Source organism: Tachyglossus aculeatus, chromosome 11 (genome assembly GCF_015852505.1).
Source record: "Tachyglossus aculeatus isolate mTacAcu1 chromosome 11, mTacAcu1.pri, whole genome shotgun sequence".
Classification (NCBI taxonomy): Eukaryota; Metazoa; Chordata; class Mammalia; order Monotremata; family Tachyglossidae; genus Tachyglossus; species Tachyglossus aculeatus.
The window spans coordinates 65,953,960-65,975,497 of NC_052076.1; the positions used below are offsets into that span (position 1 = coordinate 65,953,960).

The window sequence follows — 21,538 nt, forward strand, 5'->3', positions numbered from 1 at the left end:
GTTTCCTCTTGTCCCCACCAGAAATATTTAAATGTTTAAACATATTTAAAAAATTTAAAAAGTTTAAAAATATTTAAATATTTAAATACTGTAAAATGTCTGTAAATATTTTGCATGGTGGCCACCCCCATTAGAGCAAAAACTCTTGCTTTGCTTCTGCTTAACTCTCCCAAGCACCCCAGAATAATGCACTGTACACATGTAAATGCCACTGATTTACCTAAACAGCCTACGGTGAGGACCAAAACAAAAAACACTAGACTAATAATCAACTATTTAATGTTGCATAAACCTTTATTTTAAGTTCACAAGTTGATAAAGAAGTTGCATTTCTTACTTCAGAGTTTAATGTTTGCGGGGATGTAGCCTTGGATACAACAACTCTCCAACTGTGTCAATTTTAGCCAAGGTTGTCTTCAGAAGTCCTTCTGCTGACTAAACCTGAACGCATAAAGCACTCTTTCCTTGGCTACTGTTTGAGAGCAGGTTCTTCCTGGGAACTTTCTCATCCCTCTTCTCATCCTCCTGCTTATAAACAAACTCGTGATTGTCCAGGCTAAAGAATGGATGGCAAAATATTCAAATTCAAACTTTCGGATTTGATTTTTATTGTCTCCCTCCTGTCCCTACACAGACTTAGTAGCATCCTTGAAAATCCATCTGACGTCTACTTTTTCCCTTCAATGTTTCTCGACAGTTTTAACCCAGAGTTTGGGAGGAAACACATTACATTCAATTGCATAAAAGTGTTACAATTTCAAATTGCATTTAACTTTACCTGATAGATATTTCTTGTTGCATCAGCCTAACTTTTAAAATTATTTCCACTTCAGATTTCAACTAGAGCAGAAGATAGATGACCAAGTTATTTATTACACACAAAGACACAGCACAAGTGCTATGATGTCATGATTACTGTTGCCCAGTTGAGATTAGTAGTATCTAGAGGGCCCCCCCGCATAATCTCAATTAATCCCTACAAAGGGGGGGGGGAGGGAGGGAGAGGTGTACATTAGCCTGGCTAGCAATGCTGTAAGCATTACTATTCATTAAATATGTTACCTTTGGCTGACACTACATACAAAATGTCAATTTTATACCAACAAAGCCTGTTTCTACCACCATCCGGCTTTCTTTTAAAAAAAAACTTGGTAAGGGCTTGAAGCATGAAACCTCACTCCAATGGGTTTTAGAAGAACTGTTGAAAACTTGTACATACTTTTAAAAATGTGACACCGGGAATATTTATACATCAACTGCTTTTATTATCGCGTTTCAGAAACCTTTCACAAGATGGTAAAAAAAAAAAAACCCAAAACAAAACCAAAAAAAAAAAACCACTTTACAACCACTTCTAACTTAGTCTTCCATTGTTCCCAGTCAGCTCCAAACCCATTGTGTGCAAAGCCCATTTACCATGCATCTAAATGATAGATACAGGCTATGAAATTCTTTATTCTATTTGTAGCAGCTTATGCGAGTGCAGCCAAATACAAAGCTTCAGGATGAATTGTACACAAACTTTACAATTAGGATTTAAAAGAGGAAACGTAAAATCTACACAAAACTGGTAAAAAATCAAGCACAGATACCGAGGACTGAAACTTAGAATCCATGTGAAAGGGAGTTGTCTGGTTTTCCTTTCAAGTGCTTTTATTCTGCTACAGAACGGTCAAAATGAAGATGTAAAGCTTTGTGGTTAGTTTAAATTATACACTCCGTAGATATTATGACCAATTTTAAAAGTTACACATACAGCAACAGATGTCCATCAGTTCATCTGGATTGCTTAACAATCCAGCTGGATTGCTGACAACAAATCAGGCAAAACTGGAAAGGAAATCCTTCTGTGCAACTTTTTTTCCTTACATTTACTGATGGGCACACTGTACTCCGGGTCCATGGTGGCTGCTCTCCTCATCAGAGCTGTCGTTATAAGCCTCGCGTCTCTGACCACCTGCTGAACCACGAGTGCTATCGAACTCCTGGAGATCTACCTCTTCTGTTTCACCGATCACACTGGGAACTTCTGGTCTAGCAGGCAGAAGATCTTCAAGTTCCTTCAGAGAAAAGGGAAAACTGTTGAACTCCGCAAGGTATCGGAAGAAATCTCCCTCTGACAGATGGGAGTGAACTGTTTAAGGTAGGACGTCTCTCCCGGCTCCTCTGTTTCTTGGGAAAGTTCAATCTGATCTACTGTGAAAGCCCAACCAACCCCTAAAGAGACTCAGTTCCCTCCAAAATCCTCTTTACTAGGAAATAATGTGATCGCTCCCTTCCCCGACTCCAGTTTCTCTTGTCCACACAGACACACACATTCAGGCCTCTCTTTGATAAGCCCTGATCCTCATGTAGCACAGTCCCAGCTGGCTGGACGTGGGGAGAAGACCCAGAATAATACAAATAGTGGCTTTGGGTCACTGTTGCTTGAAAAGAGCTATTGCCAGGTGGGTATGGGAAAAGACCCGAGGGAAGGCCTGTTAGGATCTAAACACTTGAGAACACCAAAAATATTTGTATTTAATCTAATATCCACTGATTATCATAATTAACATACGGCAGTAACAATAATAATGGTGCTATTTCTTAAGAGCTAGGTGCCAGGCACTGTACTAAGTAAGCTCTAGGGTAGATACAAGATAATCAGGTTGGACACAGACCCAGTCCACAGAGGGCTCAGTCTTAATCCCCACTTTACAGATGACGTAACAGGCTCAGAAAAGTGAAGCGACTTGCCCAGAGTCACACAGCAGACAATAATAATAATGGCATTTGTTAGGCGGAGCCGGGATTAGAACCCACGTCCTCTGACGCCGAGGCCCGAGCTCTTTCCATTAGGCCACGCCGCTTCTCCTGTGTCCCCAAGTATTGCTACGGATCATCACCATCAATCGTATTTATTGAGCGCTTACTGTGTGCAGAGCACTGTACTAAGCGCTTGGGAAGTACAAATTGGCAACACTTAGAGACAGTCCCTACCCAACAGTGGGCTCACAGTCTAAAGATCTACAGATGATGAATGGACGTAAATATTTTAAATTGGGCAATACTTACAGATAGCTTCTCTGGGCTAATCCAGTTGTTATCAGGAAACTGCACATCAAACTTGATATAAAGATCACCTTTTTCAAAAGGATTACGATACTGCGGCATTCCTTCACCTCGAACAACCCGGACACAGCCTGTGAATTTGGGAGAAGAAATAAAAGAAAAACCACCATGACGGTCCGCACGAGCATTCGTTAAGCTACATTTCCTCTTCGCCAAGCACTGGGCTAGATTCAAGGCAATCAGGTAACAGGGTATTTCTCGCTACTAAAATAATCAAAAACTACAAAATAGGGGTAAAAAAATCAATCAAAATGAATCGAGTTCTCATATTAAAAAAAAAAAATCAAGATTTACCTGGTTCGATGACTTTGCCAGGAGGATATTTCACGACAATCTGACGGGCATCGAGGTGCTTGAACGTGAACTGGAATCCACAGAGAGCTTCAACAAGTCCTACCTTGTGTGTCATATGCAAATCGTTCCCATCTCTCTGGAATGACTGGATGAAAGCAAAAAAGGAACCAGTAAGCTTCTATAAATTGTGCAGGATCAGACCCAGACACACTGTCCTATCCATTCCGCAAATTCCTTTCTCTATAGAGATTTGGTAGGTTTACTTACGCTAGTCAAATTCTGCGGTACGGGCAAGATGAATTATTTTGTGCACGGTCGGTCTTCAGAAAGCCCCCATTTCCTTGGTGTGGGAAACTTTGTGTGTGTGTGAGAGGACAGCTAAACTTGAGGAGGTGCATGAACCAGGGGTGATGCTGGCAAGCAAACTTAGGAATTGATGGTGTTTGTATGCATAAAGTGACACAAAATAGGAAGCCTTCTCCAAAGCACTGATTTATGGCATAGCAGACGAGGGACAAAAAAAGCAGTTCATACGGAGTTTTTTAAATGGCAAAACTGGCTGGCTTGGGAAGGTTGTAGAGCCTCTAGGCTGCAGTCCTCCTATGGGTTGTAAAGTCCAACAGTTGGCTTAATGCTCCATCAATAATGATCAGTTTATAACAGAGCTCTGTTTAATCCACTGTGATTTTTCTTAGAGCATGGAGGATTTCCCCCATTTGCAATGTCAACAGCAATAGGATAGCATTTTTCAAAGATCCTCCCACTCACGGGGTAGGAACCTTTTGGCACATGCTTCTCCCTCCCCGCAAAACTCTGTATCTTTCACTTCCTCAAAGGGGGGAAGCTGAATTCTTAGGGTGAGTGGAGGGGAGGGAAGGATGATAGCCCTTTTCTACATGCACCACGTCTACCTTTACATTTCCTCAGCACGCAACATAATTTAGTTCCTCTGAGAATCTAAACGGCTAGCTTTCAGTCGTAACTATACAGGCACAGGTCCACATGAAAACAATACCTCATTTCTCGTGAAATATCATTCGAATGAAAGCCATATAGAATATAAAGTTACCTCCCACAGCAGCCTTTGTCAGCAATGAATAGCACATTGTGCACTAGCACTGTAAAATCTCTGCCACAACACTGTAGCTGGTAGTAAGTCTTTTACATCATGATCACTTTCAACATGTTGCCCCCGTAACCTATCCAGATCTAGGCAATAAGCAGGGTGGACAAGGACAACAGCCCCATAGTACTTATGCATGGATTCCTAATTTATTTTCGTGTGTCTCTCCCTCTAGAATCTTAAGTTTTGGGTGGTCAGAAAACGGGTCTAACTCTGCTGTACTGTACTCTCCCCGGCGCCTAGTACAGAGCACCCAAAATACCACTGATTGGACTTGGCTGATGATTCTGCCACTAGACTGACATTTGGACTCAAGGTCATAATGGTAAACACATTCCCGAAGTGGTAGTCCCTAATTCCCTACCACCTTCTCAGGTAAGTTATCCCCACCAATCACCTCAGCACTCATATACGGTTATTTGAAAAATATGGTTTAGGTTCCCAAATTCAGAGACTCCAACTCTGCCCAATCCTCTGTCTTCAGAAGCCCGTAAAAGGATCCTGCAGTCTGGCAGAAGGAAGATGGACCAAAAAATTTAATCCTAGTTTTGAAAGTAGCTCACGCATGCTAACAGTAAATTCTAGCAGTTCATAAAAAGACACTCCCATTAATGGATTTCTTCCAGTTCTGGCCCATCTTCTGAAGAATGCTGGGCATTTCAGGTGACGAACAACATTATTTGGAAATAAAAACAGCACAAGGCATTTCTGGGCATTTTGTCTACAATAAACTTACTTTAATGATTTGTTTTTCCTCAGAGGACAGTGTTCTACCTAAAGGTAAATGTGCTTGTGAGTTATACTTTTTGCTAGAATCATTTTGGCCCATTTCCACAACTGCATTTTTGTTTGTCCACCCTATTATTAAGCAGAAAAATTATTTTTATACCATTTTCTTCCAAGATAAATGCTCACATTTAAAATACAGCCAGAAAACTGGATAAATTCTGAAGTTTGTCTGTTTCATGAGGGTGGTCCAGGTGCCCAGGCTCCCTGCCCAACTCTTAAATCCTCAAGCCTTCAGTAAAACTGGAGTCAATGCAAAAATCGGATCAAAAAAGCCCTCGAACTTTCCAGGAGTAATAAATAATCCTTTCCAAAAGAGTGCAGCTTATTGAATTATTGTTTTTTCAAAACAAGGCAATTTCCCCATTTTTAATAATGGGATAATTAGCCAATTTACTTAGTTCACTTTTATCGGCTATAATTTGACAGGAAAATGACTAACGAACCAAAAACTTATTTCTTAACAGACATTACTTAATGCAACAAAAGCACTTTCATTTTGTCATATTCTCCCCAAACATTAATGGATCAAATACCATCTTTAAGGTTTCAACTTCAGAAGCCTAGTTAAGAGGAGAAAGCTCCAGAAGAGCGTTCCTATCTCCCGCCTCTCAAGACCCCCTTTATTCCTCAAAGTTCTCCTTCAATGTTCCCATGAAAAAATTCACTTTTCCTCTGGGTACGAGAGCCCTAGAAGGTGAGATGATAGGCCAGGCTCATGCCATTCACAAAACCCTTAAATTCACCCACACCCCAACTAAATGACTGTTTGGAACTCCCAACCCCTAATTTGGAAAGGTTTGCCTAGGAGACCCTATTGCATATTGGACAAATTAAGTACAACCAGCTCTTCATGTTGGTGGCTGAGCCTTGCAAAACCTCACGTTAAGAAACACTGGTGCTCTAGCACTCACCCATTTTGACTCTTTGAAAGCAGGTGCACAAACTATTTCTTCTGGTACCTCAGCACACTGAATCCACAGAGGCTTCTGTTGTTAGATGAACACTCTCTAATGCCCTAACAACATTCTAGCCCAAGTATGCAATTAAAAATGTTACGGAATGATTGGGTGTAATAGTAATAGCATGAGGCTATCAGGGACGCCCACTATATCACCTGCCTATTGTCTGTATTATGGTCAGTCTTTGGTGAGAGTGGGTTTTTTGACTTTTTTGTACCAGTGAAGAGTGGTACTGGGAGAAGCCAAAACCCCTGAGTTATCTTGGTAGGGTGGAGAGAGATTTCTGCTCTATCTTATGACGCACAACGAATGAGAAAGCACTTTACCTGTCCACTGGACAAACGAAGCCCCATATATCCTAATGAAGCTGATGGAAAGGTAGGCCACAGCGTTGATGATCTATTTTGAAGTTTCTCTGGAGAAAAATCTTAGTTTGTGGTTTTAAATCTCTCTGAATTACTTTCTTACATTCTTTCAAATTGAAGCTGATTAAAATATCATTTGTTAGCTGACATGCGTAATCAGAGGTTTATAGTTCTTCCAAGTACCCAGGTAAAGTCCTCTTTTGAAATCTGGCCAAATTCCACATCTATTACTCCTTTTGATTAAATGCCTGGTCTGGAGAAGAGTTATTAATGCTTCCATCCTGGGTAATTTAGCACAGTGCCTTCTTTCTAACAAAAGGCAATACAGGATTAGCCCTTTCGGATTTACTATATTGCAACACCAGAGACAGATGAACAGGACATAGAGGGGAGAGAGGCTAAAGAAGTAAGCATAGGGGACACTGTTAAAAAAAAAAAAATTAAATGCAAACCTCATAAAATATCCTGGCATTTAAAGGGTAATTCTGGAAGCCTCTCTAATTTTAGCAGCCTACTGTCTTAAAAGAGTAAACCTAATAGCACAAACTAGTTTTTTCGAGGTCACACTCTAGTGGTAGACAGTGAATTTAACGTGCATAAGCAGTTTTAACTAAAGCTCTGTTAACTCAGGAAACACGAATTTCTTTCACACGGTAATCAATTCTACTACATTTTTCTTTTCTTCTTGTTACATGAAAACATTTCCAATATAACAGCTCGGTTTCAATGAACAGAAATGAAAAAAAAAGTTACCTCATGCTCCTTTTCTTGTAATAGAAGCACGATATCTCCTGGTTCCACTCCTGGGGCCTGGTCTGCTTCACCAGTAAATGTAATCCTCTGCCCATGTTTCATGCCTTTATCGACGTGAACTTCAAGAATCTTTACTTCCTTTATCACTTTCTTCCCTTCACATTTTTTACAACGATCCTTTTCATTGATTACCTCCCCTAAAAAGAGAAATGGAAGTCAGATATTTGGGGAAAGACCTTCAGAAACTCAGTGATTAAATTTAGTTTGGATTGACGCTTATCACTGGTCTCATTTCAAAACCTGAAGTTGTTGAATCAGGCATGCCAAGAAGGAAACCCACTATGCACCATCCAGAGTGCATACCCACTTAGCTGCTTGCAATCAAGCAGGTCAAGCAATCAATTAATGGTCCTTATTGAGTACTTACTGTGTGCAGAGCACTACATTAAGTGCCTAGGAGAGTATAACACAATAGGGCCAGTAGACATAAACCCTGCCCAAAAGGAGTTTACAGTCTACGGTGGGGAAGATACATACACTCAAATAATTTACAGATAGGTTTCAGCTACTTGGCTTGGCAGGCAGGGCATGGGACCTAAAGGAAATGCAATGAGCCCTAAATCCTTGAGTTCCCAGAAGGACGGGGAGGAGGAAAGGAAGTCACCTGTTCCCATATAATAATAAGTGCGGCATTAACACTTACTAATGTGTTAAATGCTGGGGTGGACACGAAACATTCAGAGCAGAGTGGATACAGTTCCTGTTCCACATGGGGCTCACAGGCTAAGGGGGAGGGAGAACAGGTATTTAATCTTCACTTTACAGATGAGGAAATTGAGGCCCAGAAGTCAATTTGCTTGTCCAAGGTCACATGGGAGGTAAGGGGCAGAGCCAGGTATCACACAAAAGCAGCAATGCTGGGAATATTTTTTTAAATTTTGAGAATTGAGTCAAAAATTACTGCATAGCCTTAGGGGTTAACTTTGGGCTTTGTTTGTTTCTGAAGCTCTTTGAGGGCAGAGTGTGTGTACTTTACTGTACTGCCTTAAGTGCTTATTAAATATCACTGATGGGGCTCTACTTCAAAAACTCTGCCAATTGAAATCCATAACAGGAGCAGAAAATTCAAGCTGGTAAATGGGAGATCCCAGCTGCCCATCCCTCCCAATAATAATGAAAACCGGCCATGCAATTGTTGACACATTCAGGAGAACATGTAAGGACAAAATGTAAAGAAAATTTTTTTTACCGATCTTCACCTAGTCACAGCTTATTAAACGGGTGGGAAAGGAAGAAAAAAAAAAGCAATAACCAAGAAGCAAACTACAGGTGAAATTCCACAGGAACGGGTATGAACATGGTGACCTCTCACAGCACTAGGAATTCACTCCCTAGAAAAGTTTATTTGCATATTATTATTACTTTTGCTAAGTGCTTACAAACATTCGAAGTTATCAGGTTGGCACACAATCCCTTTCTTAAATGGGGCTCACAGTAGGAGAAAAGGCATTGAATTCCCAGTTTACAGATGAGGAAACTGAGGCACAGAAAAGTGAAGAGACTTGCCCAAGGGCACATAGCTGGCAACTTGTTGAGCCAGGATTAGGACCCAGGTCCTCTGACTCCCAGCCCTGAGCTCTCTTCACTAGGCCACGCTGCTCCTCATTTCTTATGAATCAGTTTCGAGAAATACGCTACCACCAACAATCGAACAGATGCAAGTAAATGGTGGCTCTGAGATCCTCAATGGCAAACAGATGAGCGCTGCTTGGGGAGAGGGGGTGTTGGGGGGGGGGGGGGGGGGGAACCCAACAAACCGTCGTTCCTGTCCACGTCTCGTGTTTCCTAACCTCTCTGATCAACGTAAGAGCAAAGAGCATCCGTTGGCATACCTTCTCCATTGCAATCAGAACATACAGATTGCATCTGCTGGACCATCCCGGGAGCCAGCTGTCTGATCATGATGCGCACACCTCGGCCCCGACAAGCACTACACTTCTGCACGGCTCCGGACTTACCGCCTTGCCTAAAAACGGAAGGAGCCGATTAGTCTTGACTGTGTGAAGGCAGGCAGAATAATGTTACGTCAAACATAAGCTTGCTATGCACTGCTACCCAAACACAGACATAATGCACATTTCAGTCAAACTGATTTTCACATCACAGCCTACTCCTATATTAAGTTTACAGTTTTATTTGAGAAAAATGTACCTAATGAAGGACTTCAAGTTTATCAAAGGAATGAAGATTCTGAAAGAAAGTAAAAACTTACCCATTGCATGCACTACACAGAACATTCTTGCTAAGTTGTAGTTTTGTTGTCTTGCCGTTATATAAATCTTCTAAAGACACTCTAGAAAGGCAGAGGGGGGAAGAGAAAAAAAATCAAGTTGCGCCTCTAGGCATGTTCGTGAGTGCTGTAAATGATGGCTTTTCATACCTACTACGTACACTGCAAGCTGAAGTTGAGCTGGGAACGTGCCACTAATTCTGCTAACTCTTCCCAAGCACTCAGTACACTGCTCTGCACATGGTAAGCACTCAGTAAAAACCACTAATTGAATACTTTTCTGCACATGGTAAGCACTCAGTAAAAACCACTGATTGAATGCTTTTTTTTGCAATTCAGTGTTTCCTCTTTTAAATATGCAGTTGGTTGGGATTTTATGATTGAGGGAATTTAACTGAACACTGACTGATCTGTAGGCTCTAGATGGAGGAGGAGAGCGGCCCCTAAGTATAAGACTATTAGTTTCTGTCTGTTCTGATTATAAAAAGTGCTTAGTACAGTGCTTGGCACACAGTACTACAACTGAATGAAGCTTTCATGAATCCAAGATCCTCCGCAGCCTTTTCTAGCAGGGCTAAAAGGACCCAATTTGCCTCTTTTCCAAAAGGCAATAGGGAATGTTGACATAAACGTCTTTCCATTTTCTCTCAGTTTCCTATTCCCCCTATCCCTAACCTATTTTAATGTTTAACTCCCCCTTTAGACAGTGAGCTCCTTGTAGCTAGGGATCATGTCTACCAACAGACTGTCCTCTCCCAACTACTTCTTAGTGTTCTGTGCACAGTTAGTGCTCATATTCCAGTGTCAGATTCTCTTACAGTACAGCAGATTTGAAGATGGGAGAGCCTCTTTACCTACAGAGACAGGATCAAGTGAGGAGGACCTATGAAGGCTAACAGAGCTGCTGTTACTGGAAAAAATGAAAATCTTGTTCACTCGGCAACTTTGTGACTACCAAAATAGAACAAAAACAAAAACAAAAAAAACAACAAAAAAAACCCAGAAAACTATCCTCAAGGCAGCCTCAATATCAGAAAATAAAGCATGCCTAAAAGTTATAGGTCACCTCCTTAATAAACAGCTGTCATACCAATATTTCAGTGTTATTGCAAAGCTATAGTCATATATAATGAAAATTAATGAACTGGTGGGGAAGCACTCAGTAAAAGTAAACTTCCATTTATAATAAATGAGAAGCTGAAACCCTACTTCTTCCTTACTGAATAGTTTTCTAGCACAATTATTAGGCCACTCATACTATACTCTAGGGAAGGATGGAAAGAGAAAACATTAATTCATTCAATTGTATTTATCGAGCACTTACTGTGTACAGGGCACTGTATTAAACGTTTGGGAAGTACAAGTCGGCAACATATAGAGACGGTCCCTACCCAACAATGGGCTCACAAATGTAACATTCCTCACTCAAACTCATCCAAACTGGCTGGTAGTAAGTAAAAATTAGCATCTTTAGAATAGCCAACACCCACAGGAATCAAAACACACTCAGCCATACTTTCTGGCAAGGCCTTACATTTGGATATATCCTTCGTTCCACAGGAATATACAGTTTTTAACCAAAATTCAAACATTTTGAAATGAACTCATTCTAAAGCAACATAGAAAATGTTTCTTCTGTGATAATGTTTCGATGACTTTCAAAGATCTCCATCCACATTCTGTAGCGAATGTCAGGTTGATACTGGGTCCCAAAGGTACATGAAACTTAAACAGAAGGAAATGGGCAGGGCCTTCAAATCAGTCACAGCTCACACACCGTTCTTCCTGTTTTTGATCCCAACGTATGTTTTTAATAATCAGAGTGGCCAACTTCCTGAAACTCAAACAGCCCACTCTGCATGTTCCATAAACTCTGACGGTCATTTTTAAATATATGAAGCTTCTAGGTCCCAGTCTGTGATCGTGGTCAGACACCGATCACATGGTGGCAGGTTGGTGCTAGGCTGGAAGCCAACATGACCCATAGAAACCAATTTGGAAGTTTGTTTAGAATCAAAGCATTGCTTTAGCTTGCAAACAAAATGTAATCAGGAAACATCTTCAAGCTCTTGATATGTTTCAAACTAAAGCAACACTCAGACAAATAACACCGATCTACTTCAGAACAAAATAACGACCCACAGAATAAAAAATTCAAGATACCAAACACCTGCAAAAAAATACCCCCCTCCCCGCCCCGGCCTTAACGACGGTCAGAGATGATGTTCAAGGACAATTTCATACGATGACTAAGTAAAAATACTCACTTGAGTGGATGCATCATGTCTTCGCCTCTTCTTCGGCCATTGCGACTTCTATTCTGACTACCCATGAAGCTGAACAACCCCCCACCAAAAATATGAGAGAAAATATCGTCCATGCCACCACTGCCACCGCTACCTTCCCGCAGGCCTTGCTCTCCATATCGATCATAGAGCTCACGTTTCTCGGGATTTGAGAGAACTTCGTATGCAAAACTTATCTCTTTGAACTACAGGGGGAAAAAAAAAAGATTTTCAAATAGAATTTATGAGTCATACTTAATTCAAGAGGTTTATAAAGCTCGAGTACTTTCATTTACCTCCCGATCACTTCCCCCTCTTTAAACAAGCGTGTACGCTGCGCCTCGTGCTTTTTCACAGCAGTGAAATTTAGAACTTTGAGAACAAATCTGAGTATACCGGCTCAACTCCTTTGTCCATCATTTCTTTCAAAGGAGGAGAACTGATGTAACTTGAAAGATTTCAAAAGAAAAAAAAAATCTTACTTTGTCCCCCGCATTTGGGTTCTTATCAGGATGGTATTCCTTGGCCAACTTTCTGTACGCCTGATCGAGAACAGACAAAATAAGTTACAAAGGTGCTCCTTGAAAAACTGTTCTTTCCAAACCCAACTTCTATTTCTTCCTAAAAACCGGACCAGCCAACGGCATGCCCAGGGAAATCAAGTCAAGGGGCCTCCAAAAAGGCCACCTAACAGCTGCACTTGGGCCAGAAAACTTTGGGACAATCCACCACACCCCCTTGGTCCAACCGTCCCAACTTGTCATACCAGGAGGGTGATTCAGAGGGTGTGTGCTTCTGGGAGAGGGGCCGAGGGACGGAGAGGAGAGAAGGAAGCGCCTCACTGGTACATTTTAATTAATGCGGGTCATCCTTAAAAATGAATTTCTTATTCAAGAGAATCCCAACATCTGCCATTTTTAAATTCTTTGGGGATATGCCCAAGCATATTCTGCCATCGCACGTAATAAGAGAGTGATCAAAACTCGAGGCAAATAATAGTGGAGAGGCCAAATATAAGAGCGGAATATCGTTTCACTCACTATTATTTTAGATACACTTAAAGGAGAGTTGGCAGCTCACCAACAGATCTGAAGCTGGATTTCCCTAGTCAGTAACTCTTCTGTAGTAAACTCTTCACTCAGTTGGGTTACATAATACAGGCTAGTATTTCCGGTAAGGTGACAGGATGTCCAGCCTTTCGGGTTTTGTTCCAAGCTTGTCACTGCCCCGGGTAATTCCAGTTTGTTCTCTGCATAAAATTGGATTGCTACTACTCCACAAGAACGCTGTAAGACTTTAAATATCTTTAAATATCTTAGCCTTTCCCTTCAAGGCCCTACTGAGAGCTCACCTACTCCAGGAGGCCTTCCCAGACTGAGCTCCTTCCTTCCTCTCCCCCTCGTCCCCCTCTCCATCCCCCCCATCTTACCTCCTTCCCTTCCCCACAGCACCTGTATATATGTATATATGCTTGTACATATTTGTTACTCTATTTATTTATTCATTTTACTTGTACATATCTATTCTATTTTATTTTGTTAGTATGTTTGGTTTTGTTCTGTCTCCCCCTTTTAGACTGTGAGCCCACTTTTGGGTAGGGACTGTCTCTATATGTTGCCAACTTGTACTTCCCAAGCGCTTTGTACAGTGCTCTGCACACAGTAAGCGCTCAATAAATACGATTGATGATGACTGATGATGACATTATACCGCTCGCCTCAGCCCAACGAAGGAGCTTCCTACTTCTGCACGATGTATATTACCTGGCTTCCTAACAGTGGCTCTAGATGCGTTTCAGGTCCCAGTTCAAAAGGGGAATAGTCTTGCTGAAAGCAGCTCACCCCAATCACAACTGCTTCGGTAGAGAATTGGAGGGAGGGAGGGAGGGAGGGAGGAGAGCTTTGAGGCAAGAGTTGGGGTAAGCTGTTGGAATCGTCTTTACTGAGTGCTTACTGTGTGCAAATTACGCACTTGGGGGAGGACCATTTAGCATCCAACACAATATGGAAGTTCGGCTCTCCTCCATTTGAAAGCCACTGGCCAATTATTAGTTCCTAGCGTGGGCTTTGTGTGATGACAAAAGTGAGATGTTGGCTGGCTCACGACAGTGGCCAGATCTTTTTTCTCCACCCCTCCCTCACTTCAACAGGCTGAACCTCCCCAGGGCCTTTCATTTTTTCCTTCGGGCGGGGTAGGAAGGAGGTAAAGCAAGATGGGATGCTTCGGTGAGGTATACACTCATTCACTCGATGGTATTTATTGAGTGCTTACTGTGTGCAGAGGCCTGTACCGAGCGCTATCAAAGCACAATATGGCAATAAAGAGAGGCCATCCCTGCCCACAACGGGCTTACAGTCTAGAGGAGTAGGAAGGAGATCAAGGGATGCGTTCGGCTCTGCCACTTGCCAGCTCTGTGACTTTGGGCAAGTGACTTCACTTTTCTGGGCCGCAGTTCCCTCATCTGTAAAATGGGGATTAAGACTGTGAGCCCCACGTGGGACAACCTGACAACCTTGCGTCTACCCCAGCGCTTGGAACAGTGTTTGGCACGTAGTAAGCACTTAGCAAAATACCATTATTATTATTAAAATGGGGATTAAGACTGTGAGCCCCAAATGGGGCAACCTGATGACCTTGAATCTACCCCCGCACTTGGAACAGTGCTTGGCACATAGTAAGCGCTTAACAAAATACTATTATTACTATTATTAAAATGGGGATGAAGACTGAGAGCCCCATGTGGGGCAACCTGATGACCTTGTGTCTACCCTAGCGCTTGGAACACAGTGAGCGCATAACAAAATACCACCATTATTATTAAAATGGGGATGAAGACGGTGAGCCCCACGTGGGTCAACCTTACGACCTTGTGTCTACCCCAGCGCTTGGAACCCAGTAAAGCGCTTAACCAATTACCATTATTAATATCATTATTAAAATGAAGATGAAGACGGTGAGTCCCAACGCCTGAAACACACTAAAGCACTTAAATTACCACTATTATTATCATTATTAAAATGGGGATGAAGACGGTGAGTCCCACGTGGGTCAACCTGATGACCTTGTTTCTACCCCAGCGCTTAGAACATAGTAAGGGCTTAACAAAATACCATTATTATTAGCATAATAATGTTGTCTGCCTCCCCCTTCTAGACTGTGAGCCCGCTGTTGGGTAGGGACCGTCTCTATATGTTAATAATGATAATAATGTTGGTATTTGTTAAGCGCTTACTATGTGCAAAGCACTGTTTTAAGCGTTGGGGTAGATACAAGGTAATCAGGTTGTCCCACGAGGGGCTCACAGTCTTCACCCCCATTTTACAGTTGAGGGAACTGAGGCCCAGAGAAGTGAAGTGACTTGCCCAAAATCAAAACAGCTGAAAAGTGGCGGAGCCGGGATTTGAACCCACGGCCTTCTGACTCCAAAGCCCATGCTCTTTCCACTGGGCCACGATGTTGCCAACGTGTACTTCCCAAGCGCTTAGTACAGTGCTCTGCACACAGTAAGCGTTCAATACGATTGAATAATACCATCCCCCGTCTTACCTCCTTCCCTTCCCCACAGCACCTGTATATATGTTTGTACGTATTTATTACTCTATTTATTTATTTATTTTACCTGTACATATCCATTCTACTTATTTTATTTTGTTAATATGTTTGGTTTTGTTCTCTGCCTCCCCCTTCTAGACCGTGAGCCCGCTGTTGGGTAGGGACTGTCTCTATATGTTGCCAACTTGTACTTCCCAAGCGCTTAGTACAGTGCTCTGCACACAGTAAGCGCTCAATACAATTGATTGATTGACTGAATTAAAATGGGGATTAAAAATGTGGGTCCCACGTGGGTCAACCTTGTGGCCACCGCAGCACTTGAAACAGTGCTTGGCCCATAGTAAGCGCTTAACAGATGCCACCCTTACTATCAATCAATCAATCGTATTTATTGAGCGTTTACTGTGTGCAGAGCACTGTACTAAGCGCTTGGGAAGTACAAGTTGGCAACATATAGAGACAGTCCCTACCCAACAGTGGGCTCACAGTCTAAAAGGGGGAGACAGAGAACAAAACCAAACATACTGACAAAATAAAATAAATAGAATAGATATGTACAGGTACTACTAGTAGTACCCACTGTCGGGTAGGGACCATCTCTATATGTTGCCAACTTGTACTTCCCAAGCGCTCAGTACAGTGCTCCGCACAAAGTAAGCGCTCAATAAATACAATTGATTGACTAAATTAAAATGGAGATTAAAAATGTGGGTCAACCTTGTGGCCACCGCAGCGCTTGGAACAGTGCTTGGCCCATAGTACGCGCTTAACAAATGCCACCATTACTACTAGTAGTACCCACTGTCGGGTAGGGACTGCCTCTATATGTTGCCAACTTGAACTTCCCAAGTGCTTAGTACAGTGCTCCGCGCACAGTAAGCGCTCAATAAATACGACTGAATGAGTGAATGAATGAATGAGTTAAAATGGGGATTAAAAATGTGGGTCCCACGTGGGTCAACCTTGTGGCCACCGCAGCGCTTGGAACAGGACTTGGCCCACAGTAGGCGCTTAACAAATGCCACCATTATTACTAGCAGTACCCACTGTTGGGTAGGGACAGTCTCTATATGTTGCCAACTTGAACTTCCCAAGCACTTAGTACAGTGCTCTGCACACAGTAAGCGCTCAATAAATACGACTGACTGATTGATTGGAACAGCGCTTGGCCCATAGTAAGCGCTTAACAAACGCCACCATTATTACCCACTGTTGGGTAGGGACTGTCTCTATGTTGCCAACTTGTACTTCCCAAGCGCTTAGTACAGTGCTCCGCACACAGCAGGCGCTCAATAAATACGATTGACTGAATTAAAATGGGGATTAAAAATGTGGGTCAACCTTGTGGCCACCGCAGCGCTTGGAACAGTGCTTGGCCCATAGTAAGCGCTTAACAAATGCCACCATTACTACTAGTAGTACCCACTGTCGGGTAGGGACTGTCTTTATATGTTGCCAACTTGTTCTTCCCAAGCGCTTAGTACAGTGCTCCACACACAGTAGGCGCTCAATAAATACGATTGGTTGATTGATTGACTGAATTAAAATGGGGATTAAAAATGTGGGTCAACCTTGTGGCCACCGCAGCGCTTGGCATAGTGCTTGGCCCACAGTAAGCGCTTAACAAATGCCACCATTACTACTAGCAGTACCCACTGTCGGGTAGGGACTGCCTCTGTATGTTGCCAACTTGTACTTCCCAAGCGCTTAGTACAGTGCTCCGCACACAGTAAGCGCTTGATAAATACGACTGATTGATTGACTGAATTAAAATGGGGATTAAAAATGTGGGTCAACCTTGTGGCCACCGCAGCGCTTGGAACACAGTAAGCGCTTAACACATGCCACCGTTACTACTAGTAGTAGTAGTATTTATTTTATTTTGTTAGTATGTTTGGTTTTGTTCTCTGTCTCCCCCTTTTTAGACTGTGAGTCCACCGTTGGGTAGGGACCGTCTCTATACGTTGCCAGCTTGTACTTCCCAAGCGCTTAGTACAGTGCTCTGCATCATCAATCGTATTTATTGAGCGCTTACTATGTGCAGAGCACTGTACTAAGCGCTTGGGAAGTACAAACTGGCAACATCTAGAGACGGCCCCTACCCAACAGTGGGCTCACAGTCTAAAAGGGGGAGACAGAGAACAAAACCAAACATACTAACAAAGTAAAATAAATAGAATAGATATGTACAATTAAATAAATAAATAAATCATCATCATCAATCGTATTTATTGAGCGCTTACTATGTGCAGAGCACTGGACTAAGCGCTTGGGAAGTACAAATTGGCAACATAGAGAGACGGTCCCTACCCAACAGTGGGCTCACGGTCTAAAAGGGGGAGACAGGGAACAAAACCAGACATACCGACAAAATAAAATAAATAGAATAGATATGCACAAGTAAAATAAACAAATAAATCATCATCATCAATCGTATTTATTGAGCGCTTACTATGTGCAGGGCACTGGACTAAGCGCTTGGGAAGTACAAATTGGCAACATCTAGAGACAGGCCCGACCCAACAGTGGGCTCACGGTCTAAAAGGGGGAGACAGGGAACAAAACCAGACATGCTGACAAAATAAAATCAATAGAATAGATATGTACGAGTAAAATAAACAAATAAATCATCATCATCAATCGTATTTATTGAGCGCTTACTACGTGCAGAGCACTGGACTAAGCGCTCGGGAAGTACAAATTGGCAACATCTAGAGACAGGCCCTACCCAACAGTGGGCTCACAGTCTAAAAGGGGGAGGGAGACAGAGAACAAAACCAAACATACTAGCAAAATAAAATAAATAGAATAGATATGTACACGTAAAATAAATAAATCATCGTCATCAATCGTATTTATTGAGCGCTTACTACGTGCAGGGCACTGGACTAAGCGCTTGGGAAGTACAAACTGGCAACATCTAGAGACAGGCCCTACCCAAACAGTGGGCTCACGGTCTAAAACGGGGAGACAGGGAACATAACCAAACATACTAACAAAATAAAATAAATAGAATAGATATGTACAAGTAAAATAAATAAATCATCGTCATCAATCGTATTTATTGAGCGCTTACTATGTGCAGGGCACTGGACTAAGCGCTCGGGAAGTACAAACTGGCAACATCTAGAGACAGGCCCGACCCAACAGTGGGCTCACGGTCTAAAAGGGGGGGACAGGGAACAAAACCAGACATGCTGACAGAATAAAATCAATAAAATAGATAGGTACAAATAAAATGTACTCAGTAAACGCTCGATAAACCCGATTGACGACGACGATAGTGGGGGGCTAATAATATTATTATAAGGTGGTGACCTCGAGTGCGGTTGGCGGCAACGCCATGATGGAGGAGGATGGGGAGGACCGGATGTGGGGCCCTTGTTGGGGGGGAGGGGAGGCGATCGATTTTCGAGGCTGCGGAACCCCAACTTTTATTTTATTTTTATTTTTATTTGTGTTTTTCGACGAGGGGGAGAGAAGGGCGGCGGAGTGTGCGTGTTAGGGTGGGCAAGGGGCCGCATTTCGACCAAGGTCAGCGGGCCGAGGCCGTGAGGGGACGGATGACTTCCGGTCCCCCCCAACCCACCCGGCCGGGGCCGCCCCCCCCGGGGAGCCCTCCGGGCCTTCCCTTACCTTCTTCAGCTCGTTCTCGCTGGCGCCCGGCGGGACCCCCAGGATGTCGTAGAGCTTGGTGTCGGCCACGTTCGCCATGGCGGGGACCGGGGGGGAGGACGACCGGCCTCAGGCGGCGACGGCGACGACGACGGGCCGGGAGGGAGCGGTGACCTCTGACCCCGCGCAGGCGCAGGAGACGCCGGCCGCCCGGCCCCGCCCACCTCCGCGCGGTCGCGTGCCGTCGGCGCGTGCGCACTGCCTCAGCGCGGCGGCCCCCTCCCCGCCCCGCGCCTGCGCGCTCCCTCAGTGCGGCCCCCCGCGCGCGCGCGTGCGCACTCCCTCAGCGCCCCCCCTCCCAGGGCGAGCGCGCTCCCTCAATGCGGCCCCCCGCGCGCGCGTGCGCACTCCCTCAGCACGCCCCCTCCCCGCTCCGCGCCTGCGCGCTCCCTCAGTGCGGCCCCCAGCGCGTGCGTGCGCACTCCCTCAGCGCCCCCCCCTCCCAGGGCGAGCGCGCTCCCTCAGTGCGGCCCCCCCCGCGCGCGTGCGCACTCCCTCAGCACGCCCCCTCCCAACCCCCAGCCAGCGCGCTCCCTCAGTGCGGCCCCCCACGCGCGCGTGCGCACTCCCTCAGCGCGCCCCCACCGGGGCGTGCGCGCTCCCTCAGAGCGGCCCCCGCGCGCGTGCGCACTCCTTCAGCGCGGCCCCCTCCCGTCCCGCGCCTGCGCGTTCCCTCAGTGCGATCCCCCCGTCCCCGCGCGCGCGTGCGCACTCCCTCAGCGCGCCCCCTCAGCGCGACCGCCTGCCCCCCCCCCCACCTCGTGCTAGGCAGTGTCTGCGCATGTCACCCTCCAATCAATCAATCAATCAATCAATCAATCAATTAATCGTATTTATTGAGCGCTTACTGTGTGCAGTGCACCGTACTAAGCGCTTGGGCAGTACAAGTTGGCAACATATAGAGACAGTCAGTGGAGACCGTCCCTACCCAACAGCGGGCTCACAGTCTAAAAGGGGGAGACAGAGAATCAATCAATCAATCAATCGTATTTATTGAGCACTTACTGTGTGCAGAGCACTGGACTAAGCGCTTGGGAAGTACAAGTTGGCAACACATAGAGACAGTCCCTACCCAACAGCGGGCTCACAGTCTAAACGGGGGAGACAGAGAATCAATCAATCAATCGTATTTATTGAGCGCTTACTGTGTGCAGAGCACTGTACTAAGTGCTTGGGAAGTCCAAGTTGGCAACATATAGAGACAGTCCCTACCCAACAGTGGGCTCACAGTCTAAAAGGGGGAGATGGAGAACAAAACCAAACATACTAACAAAATAAAATAGAGTAGATATGTACAGGTAAAATAAATAAATAGAGTAATAAATATGTACAAACATATATACATATATACAGGTGCTGTGGGGAAGGGAAGGAGGTAAGATGGGGGTCATCTCATCTCCAATATGGCGCTTTACCAGTTTGGGCCCAAGAGAAGGAGGCCCTTTTACCACAGTTGTCCCCTCCCTCGGGCATCCCAGCCTTCGATTAAAGAGGGCAACGGAAAGGGTTCCGAGGCGGTTTTTACGTGGGGGTCACATGCTTTGGAGGCCAACTATTCCCCTCAGTTTCTGTTGGTTTTTGAAACCACGTTTGAGAGTGAAGGCTCTCGGGGTTTTCCCTCCCTTCCGGCCCTTTGGTGAAAGGGAAAGGCGCACAGTAGGAACTAAACCCCTTGCTACGTCGAGTAAAACAATCAATAATAATAATAATTAGTGTAGCGCTGGGGTAGACACAAAGTCATCAGGTTGTCCCACATGGGGCTCACAGTCTTCATTCCCATTTTACAGATGAGGGAACTGAGGCACCGAGAAGTGAAGTGAGCTCTCGTGGTTTTCCCTCCTTTCTGGCCCTTTGGTGAAAGGGAAAGGCACACAGTAGGAACTAAACCCCTTGCTACGTCGAGTAAAACAATAAATAATAATAATAATTACTGTAGCGCCGGGGTAGACACAAAGTCATCAGGTTGTCCCACATGGGGCTCACAGTCTTCATTCCCATTTTACAGATGAGGGAACTGAGGCACCGAGAAGTGAAGTGAGCTCTCGTGGTTTTCCCTCCTTTCTGGCCCTTTGGTGAAAGGGAAAGGCACACAGTAGGAACTAAACCCCTTGCTACGTCGAGTAAAACAATCAATAATAATAATAATAATTACTGTAGCGCTGGGGTAGACACAAAGTCACCAGGTTGTCCCACATGGGGCTCACAGTCTTCATCCCCATTTTACAGATGAGGGAACTGAGGCACCAAGAAGTGAAGTGAGCTCTCGGGGTTTTCCCTCCCTTCTGGCCCTTTGGTGAAAGGGAAAGGCGCACAGTAGGAACTAAACCCCTTGCCACGTTGAG

At 44.3% G+C, this 21,538-nt stretch overlaps 1 protein-coding gene across 1 annotated transcript; it reads right to left on the reverse strand.

The window, feature by feature from the left end:
* Positions 1-270: 270 nt before the first annotated feature.
* On the reverse strand, positions 271-19,321 carry DNAJA2 (DnaJ heat shock protein family (Hsp40) member A2). The gene is made up of 9 exons (XM_038753396.1): positions 19,158-19,321; positions 12,452-12,511; positions 11,952-12,175; positions 9,667-9,747; positions 9,287-9,420; positions 7,395-7,591; positions 3,406-3,550; positions 3,055-3,182; positions 271-2,060 (listed from the first exon to the last, which is right to left on the reverse strand). Exons 1-9 carry the CDS (start codon positions 19,233-19,235, stop codon positions 1,872-1,874), a joined length of 1,236 nt encoding a protein of 411 aa, XP_038609324.1. The 5' UTR covers positions 19,236-19,321; the 3' UTR covers positions 271-1,871.
* Positions 19,322-21,538: the final 2,217 nt, after the last annotated feature.